Source organism: Phocoena sinus, chromosome 15 (assembly GCF_008692025.1).
Source record: "Phocoena sinus isolate mPhoSin1 chromosome 15, mPhoSin1.pri, whole genome shotgun sequence".
Taxonomy (NCBI): Eukaryota; Metazoa; Chordata; class Mammalia; order Artiodactyla; family Phocoenidae; genus Phocoena; species Phocoena sinus.
Window position 1 is genome coordinate 12639601 of NC_045777.1, and position 18551 is coordinate 12658151.

At 54.1% G+C, this 18551-nt stretch overlaps 1 protein-coding gene across 8 annotated transcripts in view; it reads left to right on the top strand.

Moving 5' to 3' along the window:
* Nucleotides 1–18551, top strand: part of PREX1 (phosphatidylinositol-3,4,5-trisphosphate dependent Rac exchange factor 1) — a 197533-nt gene that overhangs the window by 140378 nt on the left and 38604 nt on the right. For all 8 annotated transcript variants that reach the window (XM_032604156.1, XM_032604157.1, XM_032604159.1 and 5 more), the window contains 5 exons: nt 5239–5339; nt 5877–5980; nt 6174–6223; nt 8441–8516; nt 16356–16428. In XM_032604156.1, coding sequence (XP_032460047.1) covers nt 5239–5339; nt 5877–5980; nt 6174–6223; nt 8441–8516; nt 16356–16428 — 404 coding nt within the window. The remainder of the gene's footprint in view (nt 1–5238; nt 5340–5876; nt 5981–6173; nt 6224–8440; nt 8517–16355; nt 16429–18551) is intronic.

Consider the following 18551-nt stretch of genomic DNA (forward strand, 5'->3'; position numbering starts at 1 on the left):
GGGCAGCTGGAGACCAGTGTGAAGCCGGGGGCAGGGGGCAGGGGGAGCTGATTGGTCATGGCTTGGGGCAGCAGGCAGGGGATTTTGGGGGTGTTTGGGCCCCTGGAGTTGGCCTGGATGCCTTGGAGTCAGGCTGCCCTTTTGCCCTCAGGGTTAGTTGACCCCAGCTCCATGTTCCCTGGGAGGGTCTGTGGAGGGGAGGCTGTGGGCCCCAGACCTGTGGGAAGCAGGGAGGGGGCAGCCGGGCTGGTCTCCATCAGCTAATTCCTAATCCCTGGGCAGAAAGGAGGTTTCTCTCGAGGAGGGGTTTGCTTCCGGCCCCCCCAGGGTCAGAGGACCTCCCCCCACCCCCACACCCCGCCTCTTGCCAAACCCTTTGGAGAGCTTAGTCCAGCTGGATGGGCTAACCTGTCTGTGATTAGGGCTTCAGCAGGGTGTTCTGTCTCCTCAGGAAGGATTAGGGGAGATTTCTTTTACTGCCCATTTGAAACAGGGCCAGGATTGAAGCTTGTTTAGCAATCATTGGGCCCTCAAGGACCAGACTTCCTGCAGGAGATCGTGCTGATAAAAACTCTCCTTGTGTGGCTTTGCTCTGCACACAGCGCAGGGCTCATGGTCCTCCTCCTTTCTGGTCAGGGCCCAGCTCCTCCTCCAGGAGCACCCAGGCCCCCTCCAGTGGAAGGAACCAGCAGCCACAGAGACACAATCCCGGAGCCTTTCTCTGCTCCAGGTGCTGCCATGTGGCCGTGGCTTTTAATCTTTGTGTGACACTGTGAGGCAGTTTACTGCCATTGTTCCCATTTTAAGGGTGAGGACACTGAGGCACAGAGAGGGAAAAGGTCCTGCACAAGGTCACATGGGCACAAATTGGGGGCTGGGATTTGAACCCAGTACTTTCTCTCACCACACTGCTGCGTTTATCCATTTTTATGTCTATTCAGCACATTTCGTTTTTCCTTGATCGTTACCTGTCTCTACTAGATGGGGGACTCCAGGGATACAAAAAGTGTCTGATTTATCTTTATAACCTTCAAGGGTTAGGCTTTGAATCAGACTTGGACTCAAGTCCTACTTCCCCTGCCTTCTAGCTGTGTGACTTTGGGTAAGTTTCTTAACCTCTCTGAGCCTCAGTAAATGACCAATTAATGAGAGAGAATGAAATGTTTGCCTTGTCGGATTGTCGGAGGATACAGAGAGAAAACACATGTGACATGCTCAGCACATTGTGGGCAAGAGTGATGGAAATGTGATGGAGCTTAAGGAGTGGCCTGTTTCTGCCCTCATCAGAGACAAAGCTCATGGAAGCCATGTGAAGAAAAACCAAGGAATGAAATCTGTGTATTTTTGTGGAGGCTTCATGGGAGGAACATGGCGTTTGCCCTCTAGGATCCTTGGATTCTAGGGAGACAAAATTGATTCCTTCATCTATCCCAGTCATTGTTTATTGAGCCCTTACTGTGTGCAAGCAGTGAACAGGACAGAGGAAACCCCTGCCCTCGTGGAGACAACAGGCCAGTAGGGGAATCAGAAACTAGATAAATACAAATAAGGAAGGGAATTTCAGTGACTTGATGAGTGCTTTAAGGAAATAAGTGGGTTGATGTGAGGAGGTGAGGAAAGGGGGTGTGGTTTCAGCCAGGGTGGTCAGGAAGGGCCTCTTGGGGGAGGTGACATTTTAACCAAGATCTGGATGACAAGCAAGAGCCAACCATGAGAAGATCTGGGGGAACAGCATTCCTGGCAGAGGGAATAGCAGGTGCGAAAGCCCCAAGGCTGCAATGAGCCTTGAGTAAATTGAGGAACAGCGAGGAGGCCAGCGTGGCTGGAGGGAGTGGCTGGGGGGTGTCGAGATGAGGCCACAGGGGGTAGCAGGGGCCAAATCAGGCAGGTAAGGGGTGAGGGGTTCAGATTCTATCCCAGGTGCTCTGGGAATCCATTGAAAGAGTTTACGTGGGAGAGTGAGGCGAGCGAGGATGAACTCATTATACAGGCCTGGGATGAGGGCACTGTCAGAGCTTTAAGAACTCAGGGCACAAGGTGTGGTGGTCTGTCTGGCAGGGCAGTCAGGGAAGGCTTCCTGGAAGAAGAGGGCCTTTGGTTATACTCTAGACAGAGTTAGATGTCATTCATTAATTGAAGTCTGCCAGAATGGGAGCACCCAGGTGCAAGAGGCCACACTGTCTCATCCACCTGTGGGCACAGGTACACGGTATTAGCGCGTAATAGCTGATCAATAATGATTCGTCAGGCATTGCTGCAGACACCATCCGGAAGCATCTCAGGCAGTGGAGTCACAGGGATGAACATAAAACCCCCAGTTCCTACCCTTGTGGAGCTCAAGGCCATGGAGGAGACGGGCAAGAGAAATGGGATTCTTGTATTGGGGATGAGTAGACATTGGATCTCAGCTTGGGGGCTCTCCCGGGAAGACTGCCAGAGTGTACCTGTGTGTCCCCTGTGCCTAGCCTTGGACTTGACACTTAAAATTCATGTTTACTGGGTGCACGATACTGGGGGGCAGGAAGGAAGAGGGATGCTGCCGTTAGCTGACACATGCTAACTCTCAACTAGTCCCCCATTCCCTGAATCTCAGACTCCCCGCCAAAGCAGGCTGACCTGCTCCCTGTGTCCGCAGCGTACGTCACCCTGCTCCCGGTTAAGTCTTTCTGGAAGACTGGATCTCGCTCCTCTTTGCCCCTACCCCCACCAACTGGCAGATTGCTGGTTCCCTAACCTTCTTACTCAGGGCCTTCGTATATGCTGACCCTCCTGCCTGTAACACATTTCCTTGCACCCAGCGGTAGCACATGGCGCCCCACTGACACAGTGTGGTTCGCAGATGTGTTTTCCCTGGGCCACACGGTGCTTTCAGAAAATTTTGGATTCAATATCAACATTTAACAGTTGGGAGATTTCACAGGAAATGCTGGGTTTCCAGCTTCTCTTGAAAAGTCGTAAGATGCTTTAGTCTTCCCATGCGGCCACAGTTGGCCGCAGTTGAGTGGCTGCCGTCTTCAGAAACGCTGGCTGGTTCAGCAGAGTTTCCACCTGGCCCGTTTTACTCATTTGTGAGCGTTTAAGGTCCCTGCATCAGAGGTGAATTTTGTCTGGTTTTGTAGGCTGGATCCCAGCTTAGGACTCTCAACATGATTTGAAAGTTACCGACTAAATCCAGAAGACCCCTGAATGAACCCCTTGCCAGATGGACCCGGCTGAGGCCCAGAGAGGGACAGCGGTTTGCCCAAATTTGTCCAGTAAATTGATCCTCAAAAAGGCTCAAGACTCAGCTCAGGGCAGAAACCTGGGTCACAGTTGCTGTCCTCTGGGCTGCATTTTTCTGCCCTTGCAGCTGCTGTGGGCAACTTCCTGTCGCCCTGCTTGGACCTGCTGTGGTCCCTGTTGGGACCCCCCCACAGGGCTGCCGGTCCGTGCCAGAGGTGGCCCCCGATGGGACAGCTGGTGGGCAGCCAGAGGCCGAGTCTCCAGCTTCCGAGAGTGGGCACTCAACATCTGTTCACCTCCCCCAGCTGCCGGCAGCTTTCTTTCTGCCTCTGATTTTGGGACTTCAAGACTAGACCTGGGGGAGGACAGCACCATCTCTTCCCCACTCGGGGCTCCTGCTCCACAGAATAGATCCATTTCTTCTACGCCCCCCACCCCCGGCTCTCACTGGGGTTCCCTGAATGCCTCGGCACACACTGCTACCTACACACAGGGCAGGTCTTTGCTCAGCCAAACACTGCAAAGCTAAAAATAGCCCTGCCCCCCTCTGGCCCTGTAATTGGAGGCAGGACAGCTGGTTTTGATAAGCTCCCCACTCTGGCCAGCTGCCACCCACTTTCATTGAGAACAGAATGACCACATCCCCAGCTCTCCCCTGGCCCGCTGACTTCCAGTGGGTTGAGCTCTGCACGGAGCCCAAACTCTACTCCGAGAACCAGGACGTGGGCTCTGGCTGAGCCTCTGCCCCTCTGGGTAGTCGTGTTGGATTTGCCTCATTTCCTCTGGGCTTTTGAGCACTTCTTTCTTACTGAGACCTTCCTGCTTACCCCCAGAACATTCCTTCTTGTTTGATGGTTCATTCCTTTATTTGTTCAAAAGATTATTGAGCCTTCCTGTGCTTTGGACCATCTTCCAGGTGCAGGGGGTGTAGAGCTGTGAATCGGACAAAGCTCCCCATCAGCATGGAGGTGACATTCTGGTTCAGGGAGATGGTTGATAAACACATAAATAAATCTGTAAATAGTATAGTACAAATCCAGTGATAAGTGCTAAAAAGGAAGTAGAACGGAAAGATGGGGATGGTTTGTGTGGGTGTGGGGTGTCTTGATGAGGTGGTCAGGGAAGACTTCTCCGAGGAGGTGATATTTGAGCTGAGACCTAAAGATGAAAGAGAAAGGCTTTGTGAAGAGCTGGGGAAGGGTGTTTCTAGGCAGTGGGAACAGCAAGTGCAAAGGCCCTGAGGCAGGCAGGAGTCTGGCAGTTTTTTTTAAGCAGGGGAAGATGGTGGGTGAGACTAAAGCAGAATAAGTGAAAGGTATAGGAGATGAGGAAGGGGCAGTTCATCATGTCAGGGCCTTGCCATCATGTGGGCAGAGTTTGGATGTTTTTCTGAGAGTAACCAGGAAGCCCGCCGGAGGGTTTTAAGTGGGAGAATGAGATGACTTGATCACCCTTAGCTCTTCTGACTCTCCACAATCATCTTTCTGGGTCCTTATTTCTTCCCGCTTATTGGTTTCTTCATTCCTTCTGTCTGTTCATCCAGCCAGCCAGCCATCATCCATCTCCCCACTCATCTACCCAGTAATCTCTCCACTTATCACCCACCCATCTGTTCCCCTCCCCACCCACCTACCCACTAATTTTCCCAGCCACCTAGTCATTTATCTGTCTGTCAGATCATCCAGTCATCTGCTCACTTTTCATTCATGTATCCACTCATGTGTCCATCCCCTCTCTTTGTCTCTCTCATGCATCCTCCCATCCATCCATCCATCCATCCAGTGAGCCTGAGGCGGGGCCTGGGTCTGCTCACACCCGCCTCTCTGCCATTGGTCTTGGGGAAAAGCATCTGGCCTCAGCACGACCCCCAGGCCTGTGGTGTCCTAAGCTCTGCTTTCCTATGGGCAGTTCTGGCTGTCACTCCTGGGAGTCGGGGGGGCCAGGCCAGTTCAGTGCTGGCCCCTGTGGCCTCAGGACTGGGGAGATCCTCTCAACCGCATGTTATGTTCCTGGCAGTGAGTTTGTTGCCTGGCTCCTGGAAATTGGCGAAATCAGCAAGACGGAAGAAGGCGTGAACCTGGGCCAAGCCTTGCTGGAGAATGGTATCATCCACCATGGTGAGTGCAGGCTAGGTCTGGGGGGCCGAACGGTAGGACCAGGTCAGAGCTCAACAGTGCTGTACTTCCACTAACTCAGAGGCCATTTCTACACTTCTGTGTGGCCAGCTGTTCCCTCATGGTTTGAAGGAAGAGCCTACAGGATCAGCTAATGGATCCAAAGTGGAGAGTGAGACAGGGAAGCGCTAGGGGCGACTCGGGGCCATTGTGTAGAGATGGGTTCATAAATCTTGACGGTGGGGTCTCACACCCCAGCCTGCTTCGTGATCTAGCTCTAGGGAGATGCTGGGCAGGTGGGCCTCAGGGCAGACTGGAGCGGGCATTTCTGGGCCTCTCATGAGACCGGCAAATGCCCCAGCCCCCAGCTGTGGGTCTCAGTGGGCCCTGCACGTAGCCGGAGGACCTGGAATGTGGGCAGGGGCTTTGGAGAAATTGGGCTTGGCATGGAGCCTGGCCGAGTGGAGGGTGAGGATGGTGGGCGTGGGTCAGGAGGGGCTGAGGGGGTGCCCAGCCTCACCAGCCCTGGGGTCCCTCCAGTCTCTGACAAGCACCAGTTCAAGAACGAGCAGGTGATGTACCGCTTCCGCTACGACGACGGTACCTACAAGGCCCGGAGTGAACTGGAGGACATCATGTCCAAGGTGGGAACCCCTCCACCCTGACCCCATGACTTTGACCCCACAGTCACCGCAGAGCAGGCCTCTGCCCCAGTGGCCTGTTCTCCACTGTCCTCACCAGTCTCCCCTCTCCCCCCACCCTCTCTCCCAGCAGCCTGGATTTGGAGGCCCCTGAAGGATGTGGCCTGATCACAGACTCCCGTTTTTTCTCTTTCAGGGTGTGAGGCTTTACTGCCGTCTTCACAGCCTCTACACCCCTGTGATCAAGTAAGTTACTCTCTCCAAGCTTCAGTTTCACCTCTGTCTCTTCTCAGCTGTGTGGCCTTGGGCCAATAACTTAACCTGTCTGAGCCTCAGTCTCCTTCTCCATCAAATGGGGCTAATAACTGTACCTACCCTGTAGGTTTGTCATGAGGGTCAAGTGAGTAAATTTGTGGGAAACACTGCAGTGTGGTGGTGAAGGGTGTTAGTTCTGGATCTCAGCCTGCTAGTCAGCAGCTGTGTGCTCTTGGGCAGTTATTTAACCTGCTGGGGCCTCAACTTTTCCCTCTGTGGAATGGGGATAATAATAGGATACACCTCAGGGCCTTTGCACTTGCTGTTTCCTCTGCCTGGGGTGTTCTTCCCCTACATATCTGCATATCTGCTTCCTTACTTACTTCAAATGTCTCCAAGTCAGAGGGGCTCTCCCTGACCATGTGTCTAAAACATCACTGTCTGGAACACGCTACCCTCCTTACTTCACTTTGGTTTTCTTCTTGAAGCTTGTCAGTAGCTGACATACTATATATTTATTTCTTAGTCTGTATACTGTCTGTACCCCAGGGAATTGTACACTCACCAAGGGCAGGGAATTTGCTCACTGCTCTGTCCCCAGACCCTTGACAACACCTAGAGCGGTGCTGGCCAGTAGAACTTCCCGCACTGATAGAGATGCTCTGTGCCTGTGCTGTCCAATGCAGTAGCCACTAGTCACACGTGGGTTTCACACTCTTGAGACTGAAGAGTGTAATCTTAACTCTGATTTAACATTAATTGGTTGAAAAACCGCCATGTACTGGAGAACGCAGTCCAGGGCAAAGGAGCCCTCAGTAAATGTTTGTTGAGTGATTGTTGAAAGGTAATTAACTTCTTTTGCCTCTGTTTCTGCATCTGTGAAATGGGCATAAGAATAGCTCACACCCCTTGGCTGATCATGAAGATTAAATTTGACTGGTGCCTGGCACACAGTGAAGGCTCTGTCAGTGCCAGTGATTGGTGGTTGTCTTTACCGTGAAGCTTGTGGCTGTGGACGAAGGCACAGGGAGGGTGACCTGGTCCTTACCAGCAGCAGAGGCCTCTGCCCTCTGTCTTAACAGCTCTTGTCACCTCTCAGGAGCGGAGAAGAAGGGTCTTTTCCCAGCATTCGCTGGAGGCCAGGCCCAGGGAGCCCCTTTCACCTCCAGACCTGCCCCGCTGGCTCCTCCCCTGCTGCCTTTGTGCAGGCCCAGGAGGCAGGTGGGCCGCCCCGGTCCAGCCTTGGCCCTTGCCGGAGAGGCCTCTCTATCGGCCCCTAGAGGAGGAAGTGGCTGGGCTGGCAGCGGGTCCCCAGTTACCGCACACGTGACCTGCTGGGCTCCTCAGTTCCTGAAAGCGTGAGAAGTGCTCCCCAACCGGCCTTTCTCAGCCCCGACAGGGGCCGGCCGCAGAAACTCATTCTCGTCAGCTTCAAAGGCTGAGAAATTGTTGCAGTTTGGCGGCAAGGTCCGCACAACCCTTTGTACCAAGACTTGGCAGGAATTAGATGCTACAACAGGTCGAAGCAAAGAACCAGGACCGTGACAGCCCCCTGCCTTCTGCTCTGTCCTGACCGCCCACACCAGCCCAGGGAGAAGCGTTTCCATGTCGGTATTGTTTTGTTACCCTTAGACACACGAATGTTAACAGCAAAACAAAAGGAAAGAATTGGAAGTTTTTCTCATTACTCAGAGTAAATCAGGGTTCTGTAGGCTCAGCGTTTTTGACGTTTTGGTCTGGGTAATTGTTTGGGGGCTGTTCTGGGCAGTTTTGAATGTTTAACAGCATCCTGGTGTCTCTCTGCTGGTTGCTGGTAGTACCTCCGCACTCCACCCCCCAGCCAGGTCATGGCAGCCAAAAATGTCACTAGACACAGCCAAGTGTTCCTTGGGGGGCATAGCCATCCCTGCTTGAGAGCCCCAGGCTGGGGGAAGCTTCCAGAGCCTTAGAGTCACCTACTCCTGCCACTTGATGCTGTTGGTGAGGATGGGGCCCTGGGTTGGGACAGACCTGCCCTCAGTGACACTGAGAGTGAGGTGTGGAGTCAGGGCTGGACTCCCTGCCTGCTGCTCTCCCCGGCCCCCCTGCCTCTGACCCGTGGCTGGAGAGCCTGGAAATCCTCAGACCCCGAGCTCTTTGAGTAGGGACATTGGGACTATTTCCCCTCCCTCCTCCCTGATCTGCTCACGGCCTGCTTCCTCTCCACAGGGACCGCGATTACCACCTGAAGACGTACAAGTCGGTGCTGCCCGGGAGCAAGCTGGTGGACTGGCTGCTGGCCCAGGTGAGAGCTCCTCCGAGCAAATGTGACCCGTCGTCCCCCTCTGCCCAGGCCTGAGGGGCTAACCAGGATGTTGGCCTTTGAGGTTTAAAAAAAATTGTTTTTAAATTATTTTTTTAATTGCGGTAAAATACACATAATATAACATTGATCATCTTAACCATTTTTAAGTGTACAGTCCAGTAGCCCGAAGTCCATTTCCATTATTACGCAGCCATCACCCCCATGCACTTCCAGAGCTCTTTCCATCTTGCAGAACTGAAACTCTGTCCCCATTAAATAGTAACTTCCCATTCCTCCCTCCCCCTGGCCCCTGGCAGCCATCCTTCCACTTTCTCTCTCTGAGTTGGCCGGCTGTAGGTGCCCTGTGTAGGTGGAATCATGCAGTGTTTGTACTTCTGTGTCTGGCTTGTTTCACTCAGTATAATGTCTTCAGGGTTCATCCACGTTGTAGTCCGTATCAGAATTTCCTTCCTTTTAAAGGCTGAATAATATTCTCTTTTGAGGATAGACCACATTTTATTTATCTATCAGTTAAGGGACACTTGGGTGGCTGCCACCTTGAGGCTTTCCTTTTTAAAAGTGGGACGGTCCCGGGCAAACTGGGACAAGTTGGTCTCATCCTGCCATCAAACCGGAGCCTCCATATAGGGCTTGCCAAGTTATTCCCTTATCCTAGGTTCCCAGTGAGTGGGGGCCGGGCAGAGTCTTGGAAAAATCTCTGTGCTGACTTCGCTGCACCTTCCCAAAGGTGATTGTTCCGTCGAGGTGCCATGGACACTCTTACCTTCCTGCCTCTTATACCTTATGGCTTCTGCTTGCAGGGCACTTACTCTGGGCCAGGCCCTGTCTGGACTTGGTGCAGTATCTCATTGAGTCCTCCAACCCATTTCCAGACAGGGAACTGGGGCCCAGAGAGGCCAAGTGCCTGGTTCAAGGGCACACAGCCTGGCAGCAGTAAAGCTGGGAATCGGATGGGTGCATCGTACGTACTTAGGCCTCATTTCTGCAAACTTTTCAGGGAGCCTGCAAGAATGTTCATTCATAGTCTATAAGAAGAGCGTAATGTCTCCAAAGACAAGAAGACAACTGTGAAATCTGAATGTTTAAACTTTCATGGAGTGCAGCTTTATGGCAGCCTTATTAATTGTTAAGTTTAGCATTCATAGAAACTTCATTCCATTCAAAAACAATTTGTTGCCTGGATTTTCTCATGTCAAACAAATTCCTGATGACTGCCTAGAAATCATAGTCAATCTATGTAAAGTAAATGCTTCTTGGCGTCAGATAACTTCAAAATCAAGTTTAGAAAAATTCTTGAGAAAAAATTTTCAAGTCCCCAAAACGTATTTAATGTATGATGTGGGGCCCTAAGACGTGGGAGGTCTTAAAATGACCTTGGATTTGAATTTAGATTTGCACAGCTGGGAAGCACACAGGTGCTAACCATTGCACTACACTGCACACTGCCCCCTCCTTAGGATCCCCTGAAGCCAGCTCAGAGCATGCGCTTTATTTATAGCCAGGCAGACCTGGGTTCAAATCTCAGCACTGCCACTTCTCAGCTGAGTGATCTTGGACAAGCCGCTTAACCTCTCTGTGCCTCAGTTCCCACACCAGTAAAATGAAGCTCAAAACGATACCTTCCCCTTTAGATTATTTTGAGGATTCAGTGAGTTAATCACCTAAAGTGCTTATTAGAACAGTGCCTGGTACAGAGTAATTGCTTAGTAAATGGAACTGTTATTATAATAATTCCTCATTTCCTTCCCAAAGGATTCAGAGTGCCTCAAAATTCCACGCAGTGTGGAAGGAAGGCTGAAGAGATTACAGAGGGACTTGGGGTTGCAGGAACAGACGGCTGGGGAGAGCCGAGGGGCAATCTGTTTGGTGTCCCATCTTCTGAGTGGGCTGTGACGGGGGTGGGGGGTGATTTATCTTGTGGTTTAGGTTCTTCGTTCAGACCCCAGACATGCCGGGGTGTAGGGCTCTCTGAAACGCTGCTTCTCCCCACCTTGGACCTTTGTGGCCTCATGTTTCCTGAGCTCCACGGCTGACTGTTGGTTTCAAAGCGCGATGTGGACTTTGCCTTAAGTGGCGAATCCCAGGCCTGCGCTGGGAGTGGGGTGGGTTACCGAGCTGATGAGAAGCCAGTGAACCTGGGAAATACCTGGAGATGGAACCAGAGGATGCACCGCTCTGGGGCTGGGAAGGGGTCACGGATGGGTCCTGGGGTTTTGGCGCGGTGGGTTTTCCCTTCGTTCATGGTGTTGGGAGGGAGAAGTTGAGCATTCTCCTTGGCCGTGGAAAGGCGCTGCCTTTGGGGTGCCCACTGTACTCCCTAGTGGAGTGGAGGAGGTGGGCGGGGGAGGGGCAGGCTTTGCACACCTGCTGCTCAGGAGGCATCTCTACCGCAGATACTCTGTTCGTTGTCAGCTCCTGGGTGGTGTTTACAATGAGGGGGCAGAAGAGAGTGTAGAAAAATCCGACAAGAGGGCTCATGGGCTCATCCCTTTTTTCCTCCTAACACCTGCTGTGTATAAGGCACTGTTGTAGGTTCTGGGCGGACAGCAGTGGACAAGACAGACAACGCTCCCGCCCTCGTGGATGTTAAATTCTGGTGAGGGGTAGGAGAGGCGTTTAATAAACAAGGAAAAGTAGTAAAATACTTCGTTAGCTGGTGCTAGGTGCCAGCTCGGTGGGAGCTACTGGCAGGAGTCGACCTTTCACGTGGGTGGGTGGGGGTGTGACTGTTCACAGGCGGCAGAGAAGGTGGTGTTTTGAGCAGGACCTTTGACTAGAGACCGGAGGGAGGTGGGGAACGAGCCAGGGGGCCATCTGGGGCCGGAGCTTTCTCTGAGCGGACAGCAGCTCGGAGGCTCTGAGTGGGATGAGCTTGGAGGGTCTGGGGGTGGGGAGAGGCCAGTGTGGCTGGAATGGCATGAGCGAGAGGAAGGGTGATGGGGAAGCTGGTGGGCAGCCAGCCCCAAGGGGCCTTGTGAGCTCTTGGGAGGATTTGGGCCACTGCAGGGCTCTGAGCACAGATGGGACAGCATCTGACTTCGGTGGGATAAGATGCTCGGGCTGTCGGGGGACGAGGTTGGCAATCGGGAGACCAGTGAGGAGGCGGCTTCAGAACTGTAGGTGGGGAGCGTGGTGGCTGAGAACCGGGTGGCCGCGGGGGAGGGGACAAGAATGGTCAGGTTTGGGATTCTTTGAAGGGAGACCTAACAGAGTCTGCTGTTGAATGGACGGAGTGGGCGGCAGTGGTGAGAGACACAGGAGTCTTGAATGACTGCAAGGCCCTTGGCTGAGCTGGGAGGCTCAAGAATGCGCCCTGGAGCACCCCGGCAAGGAGGAGAACCGGCCAGAGCAGTGGCCTCGGTTGGTTTCTCTTTATGATCGGTGTTGGGCACGGCAGGGGCCTGCTTGTGGCCCGTGCTGTCAGATTAGCTGTGATCCTGGCCGAAGGCCCCGTGGAGTAGCCTGAGTCATTGTCAGTTGGTCCAGAGGACCCCCCTCCCCGCCCCCTGCCGCCATCCCCCAGCATACAGTCACAGTGGAGGCAGGGGGCGGACGGTGGAGTGAAGGTTGCAGCTGACCCTCTGTCCACTTCAGCAGGCCTCGCATGGCTTGGCCTGGTCTGGGGACACAGGGAAGCTAATTGGAGTTGACATAGGATGGCTTCCATGCGATTGACCGAACGACAGCTGGCATCTGGCTCCAGGTCAGGGAAAGGGGGGGACGGTGTGCGTGTGGGTCTCTCTGTGGGGGAGAGGTTGGTGATGAGGATGTGGCCTTGAAGACTGCTTACAGCAGGTCTTGATTTCAAGCGTCATCCCCACCTGCACTTTAGCAGGCAAGTCAAGAAGAAAACATGTAATTGTGTAGTTCAGCAGGGTTATTTTGCTTTGAACACATGTTCATTTCTAACTCTAGGTCATTCTACTCCTTGAAACAAAATGTTGATTGAAACCCCTTAGATCAGCTAGAGATACTTTTGGCTGCCCATAGTAGGAAACCTGACTTACACAGTCAAGACATTTTTCTCTCACATAATAGGAAATCTAAATTATACAGTAAAGACATTTTTTGCTCATATAACTAGGCGTCCAGAGTTCATGGTCCTAGAGCTCAACAATGCCATTTATACCCATGCTCTTTCCGTCTTTTTGTTCTGCCATCTTGCCAGCTGCCTCATTGTCATAAGACAGCTGCCACAGCTCCAGGTATCACATCTATGTAGACCTATGGCCAAAGGCAGGCAGCAGGGGCATTTGGAAGGAGCTTTCTCACTATGTTTATTAGGAGAGGAAACTTCCCCCAGTCCCGTCCCTTGCCCAGTGGTCTTCCCCTTAGGTCTCATGGCCAGGTGGGTCCCTCATGTACCCCTAAACCACTCCCTGGGGAAAACAATAAGGATTGCTGAGAGTGCCTTAGAATTCCTCAGAATTCATCCCTTGAGGCTGGGGGAAGGGCTCCCTACCAACTACTCAGATGAACAAGAGTTCTTTTAGCTCAGAGGATAAGGAGGGTATTAGTCATTTGATTGACAAGCTATGTACTGTATCACTTCTGATCTTCTGTGTGTATTATCTCATTTAATCTTCAGAAAACAGTTGTTGTCCCCATCGTACTGATGAGGAAACTGAGGCTCAGATTATGTAACTTGCCTCAGGATACACAGAAACGAGGTACTCCTATAAGATTGTGTGTGGTGGGGGGCCTTCATGACGCCTTGGTAGTCAATAATAATAGAAATTGTAATAATAATCCTCTGTATTGATTATAGCTTGTACTGTGGAGTCTGAGTGGGGAATACCACTGAGAGGTGGCAGAGGCCTTGGAAAGTCAAGGGCAAATCTGGGGATAAAAAGTACAAGTGAGTAAATGAAAGTCAGAGAGGTTAAGGAATTCCCCACGGTCATGGTTGGCCAAACAGGGGTTTGAACCCGGGGGATCCAGCTCCAGGGTTTGCTCTCCTCACCTCTTTGTTCATGGTTTTTTGGTCTGTCCTGCCTGGGCTCCAGGATGCCCTAGGCTGTGGCCGTCAAAAGGAGGGCGGGGGTCGGTGGGCTGGGGCAGGAGAGAGCAGGGACAGGCCAGGAGCCAGGTGCGGGAGGGCTCATATCTGCTGGCTCCTGTTCCGGCTCTGCAGAAATGTGCCCTGAGCGCCCGCTACGCTGACCTCCATGCTCAGGCAGATGGCAGTGCTGACGGCGGCGGGGTTTCTAGCATCTGGGGTGGGGTGGCAAGGCTGGGGTGGGTGAGCAGGCAAAGGGCCAGGCCGGCAGCTCAAGGCACCAGCAGAGGCAACAAAGGATAAACAAGGACAGGACAGGAGCCCTGGCCGTAATGCTGGGTAACTCTCCTCCCCTCTTGGAGCCTCAGTTTCCCTTTTCGTAACTTGGAGGGAAGGTCCGGCTGTAAAAGGATTCCATTCTCATGCTGTAAACTTGGGCAAGTGCCAAGCCTATCTGTGCCTCAATTTCTTCATCTGTCAAATGGGGTTAATAAGAGCGATTGCCTCTGGGTTGACCATCTAGGTAGGTAGGAGGAGCTGACACGGGCACCGAGACCTGAAAAGCCAGGGCAGGGCATTCCAGGGGGAGGAAGGAGTAGGTGCAAAGGCCCTGAGGTGGGGTCACGTGTCGTGTGTGGAAGGAGCAGCAAGGAGGCCATGGCGGATGGAGCCCCCAGTGAGGGGGGCTGGTGGGTGAGTGGGGGCTGAAGGGGAAGTGTGCTGCTGAGGTTGATTGCACAGGGCCGTGTGTGCCTGTGCCTTCCTCTGGGAGGGGAGAAGATGGGGACTGGATGACTTTCGGTTTCCCCACGGCTGGCAGGATGTGGGGTGGGGGCTTGCTTTTCAGGCGGTGGACACATCCAGCGTTGGCATATTTCACTCTTGACCAGAGAATCCCTGTGCTGTTCTCACTTTGGGAGCCACCCCGTGGGTCACCCCAGGGCCCTTTGGAGAGAAGAGAGGCCGGGACGGGCTGGGATGGGCTGGGAGCCCAGGTTGTGAGAGCTTCGGAAAGCCAGGTGGGCTCCAGATGCCTGCCCAGGCCCCCTGGGCTGCAGGGCTGGGCCTGCCCGGCCCCTGGGCCCCTCACAGCTGGGGGCGGCTGCTCCGGATGTGGCCTCTTGCATGGATGGCCGCCCTGCTGGCAGGGCTGTGAGCGTGCTGGCTCTCCAGCCTCTGGCCCGCGGTCCCACAGAACAGATTTGTCATCTCTGAGTCAGCCTGGGGCAGCTAGAGCAGCTGAGGCCAGTGGCTCCCCCAGGCTCTGCTCTGGGGCCTTGGCAGGCTGAGGCCTGCAGCTCTGAATTCATTTCTCCTGTAGCTGAGGAATTCCCTCCCTGGCCCCTCCGCTGCTGGCAGGGGCCTGGAGGGGATACACCAACAGTGGAGGCCTCTGGCCTGGCTCTGTCCGACCAGCGCCTCTTGGAATAACTTCTCACTTGGGCAGTATTTTAAACGAGAGGCCGGCTGAGCGGAGCGAAGCTCATTGACCTGGCTACAGACTAATGCATGAGTTAGTCCCTGCTGACAATGTCTTTATTCAATCAGCAAGTATGTACTGAGCACCTACTGCATGCCAGGCTCTGTTCTAAGCACTTAGGATTCAGCAGGGAACACAATAGATCAAAGGCCTTTTCCTTAGAGCTGACCTTCTCACTCACCCTGCTTTCGCCGGCCATGTTATTTTCTGTACTCTAAGCTTTGTCCACCTCTGGACCTCTGTCCGTGCTGTTTCCTTGGCCTGTCACTTCCCCTACGTACACACACAACTCACATACTTTGCCTGGATATACTGAGATGATTTGGGTTGCAAGAAACAGAAACAGTATCTGGCTAACTTAAGGAAAGTAAAAAAGAGAAGGTGACTTATTGAGAAGTCCACAGAGCACCCACAGAGCCGGGGGAGACCCAGGAGCCAGGTCCTAGGAGGAACTGGCACCAGGAGACTCCCAGCCTCTCGGGAGCAGGCACGGAGGGGCACCGTCTCCAGGGCACACTCTCGGGGAGAATCGGCACCAGCTGTTCCCTGACCTTGGGTTCCTCTGCTCAGGGAGGAGCCAGGTCAGTTAGGAGTTGAACTTGATTTCTAGTATCAGAGAGCCAACTACAGAGGCTGAAACAAATTAGGGGTTTATTTTTCTTTGGTATGAGAGAAGCCCGGAGGTTGGTGGTCCAGAGCTGCTAGTACCATCTCATGATATCTTTGAAGCCCACGCCTGCTCTTTCTTTTTGCTCTGCCATCCTTAGTATGTTTCTATTTTTGAGGTCACATTGTGCTCTAGGGTGACTGCAGGAGCTCCAGCCATCGCACCTTTGTTCCAGGCAGGAGGAAGAGAAAGGAATGACCGGGGACAAAGAGTGTTTTGCCAGAGCTCCCTATCAGTGGTTTCTGCTTATATCTCATTGGCCACCTCTAGCTGTAAAGGAGGCTGGGATCTGTGGTTGTCTAGGTAGATGAATTGCTGTCTGTAAGAGTGAGGGTTTCAGTACTAGGGCGGGATGGGGCCGGGGAGGGTTGTTGCTGGGCAGCCAGCAGTGTCTGCCACATAAAATCGCCATTTCTCGTTTGTGGTGTTTATGGCACACCATGCATTTCTCACATGTAAATAATTAACATGCAATTAAATACTTCTCTTGTTTGGTGTTTATTAATAACAGTCACAGACATGGTTGGGGGATACCACAGTAAACAAGACAGACAAACATCCCTGCCCTTGTGGAGTCTCCATTCCCGGTGGTGGTGGGCTTTCTCCCAGCCTGGCTCAGCCCCTTGGCTCAGTGGGTCCACCTAACACCCTCTGCTTCTTGTTCTGTTCCAGGGCGATTGCCAGACACGCGAGGAGGCGGTGGCGCTTGGTGTGGGCCTGTGTAACAATGGCTTCATGCACCACGGTAATCCGCCCCTTCCCCTTCAGCCCAGCCTCCCTGGGGTGGGGTGGGGGTCCTGTCCTGGAACAGAAGAGCTGGCAGGGACCCTGGTCCCTGGTGCATTTTATGGCGGGGGGAAACTGAGGCCCAGAGAGAGCAAGTGGTGGGCTGGCGGCTGCCCAGCGTGCCCGTGGGTGAGCCCGGGCTGGATGCTGAGTGGGTCTGTGCTGCCCTTCCCCACCCCACCCGCCCCGTTCTTCACTTATGGGGACATCACTTCAGGTGGCCAGCGGGGACCAAGGTGGCTGGTAAAGATTGGCTGCAAAACACAGACCGGATGTGAGGTCAAATCCATGGGCTTCCTAAGCCCTTCCTCCCTCATGGGATGTGGCCTCCCAGGGTGGGCAGTGAGGGTGGACGATGCGGACCTGGCCCACGGGCATCCGGGGAAGAGAGGAGAGGAGAGGAGAGGAGAGGGGTCCGTGGGGACAGAGGACGGGCTGGTTGTGAGCATGAGAGAAAGGAGGCCAGGCGGGGCCTCGCCCCTCAGATGCCTCACTCCTCCCCACACAGGAGGAAGCACCTAAGAGGGAGAGAGGCGGACGGTCCGAGATGGTCCTGGGGCAGGAAGCTGGGGAGAGGGAGGGAGAAAATGGTTCCATTGACACCATTTTCAGTTAACACAGAAGTGATACTCTGCATGCCCGGCCTCCTCCTAAGAACTCTCCATGTAGTAATGAGTTTCGTCCTTGGGGCGATCGATCCTTTGATGTTGGTATGAATGTCATCCCCCGTCTGTAAACGAGGAATGGAAGCTCAGGCAGCTGGGACACTTGCTCAAGGTCACCTGACAAGGAGGGGCTGGGATTTGAACCCAGGCAGGCTGGCGTCGCAGGCCACATGTCAACCACTGAGCTCTGTGGCCTGTCCTTGTGGCCCTTGGGGAGCCCTGAGGCTCCCACCCATTTGGGACGAGTGAACTTTGAACCTCCACTGAGGAGCCTTTCTCCTGTTTCCAGAACACTCCCCAGGGCCTTGTCACTTGCAGTTTCTCTCGCCCGGGTGTCCCTCCCTCCCTGCCTCACCCCCTCACTTCTTCAGTGTTTCTGCTCAATTCGTGCCTGCCCAGCGAGGTCACCTGGCCACCTGCTAGGATGGCTCCTCTCTTTCCTCACCCCCTGGACCAGCTCAGATTCGCTTTTCTCCCTGGAGCTGCTCTGTCCCTGCGAGGCCGATTCCACACCTCCCCTCCGTCTTTGCTCATCCTGCCGTCTCCCAGAGGCCGCCTCCTGCGTGCAGGCACTGTGCTAGGCCCTGGGGACCGGGGTGAGCACGATGGATGCAAGTCTTGCCCTCGTGTGCCCGTACGCGCATGTGCGCGTGTGCGAATCACACGACAGTAAATAAGTACATTTTCTGGACTCTTGTGAGTGTGTGAGGAGGGCTTTGGCTCTTACTCTAGTGAGCTGGGCGTCCCGGAGGCTTCTGAGCAGGGGAAGGACGTGCCTGGCTGGGCTTCTGCAGGTCCCCTCTGGCTGCCTGCGGAGGGTGTCTGTGAGGGTGGGGGCGGAAGCAGGGAGGCCAGGGAGGAGGCGGCTGTCATAGTCCAGAGGAGGGACCACGCTGCTTGGATGCACGCGGTGGCAGCGGGGGCCTGAGACTCGGGAAGGGCTTCTGGCCGTTCCTCCTCCCAGCGTCTGCTCTGTGCTCCAGCTCAGGGGTTGGCAGACTCTGTCTGCAGAGGGTCAGACAGTAAATATCTTCGTCCTTGGAGGCCACACGGTCTCTGTCACAGCCCAGCTCTGCCCCTGTAGCCTAAAAGCAGCTGCAGGGGGATGTGTAAACAAGTGGGTGTGGCTCTGAGCCAGTAAAACTTCATTTAGCAAAACAAGTTTTCTACCCCTGGTCTAGCTGCTGGATTTACTCTCCCTTCAGCAGGGAGAGAGAGGCACCCCTGGGGTGACAGGTCATCAGATTTGCCCCCTGCCTCGTAGCCGGCAGGCCTGGTTTTGGGCCTGACTCGGCGGACTGCCGGCAAAGCCCTGCTCCTCCCCGGCCTCAGTTTCCCCATCTTTCCCTTCCCATCTGAGCTCAGCGTGGCCATGGCTCTGTGGGGTTGGGACTCACTCCGGGGCAGGTCGGGAGCC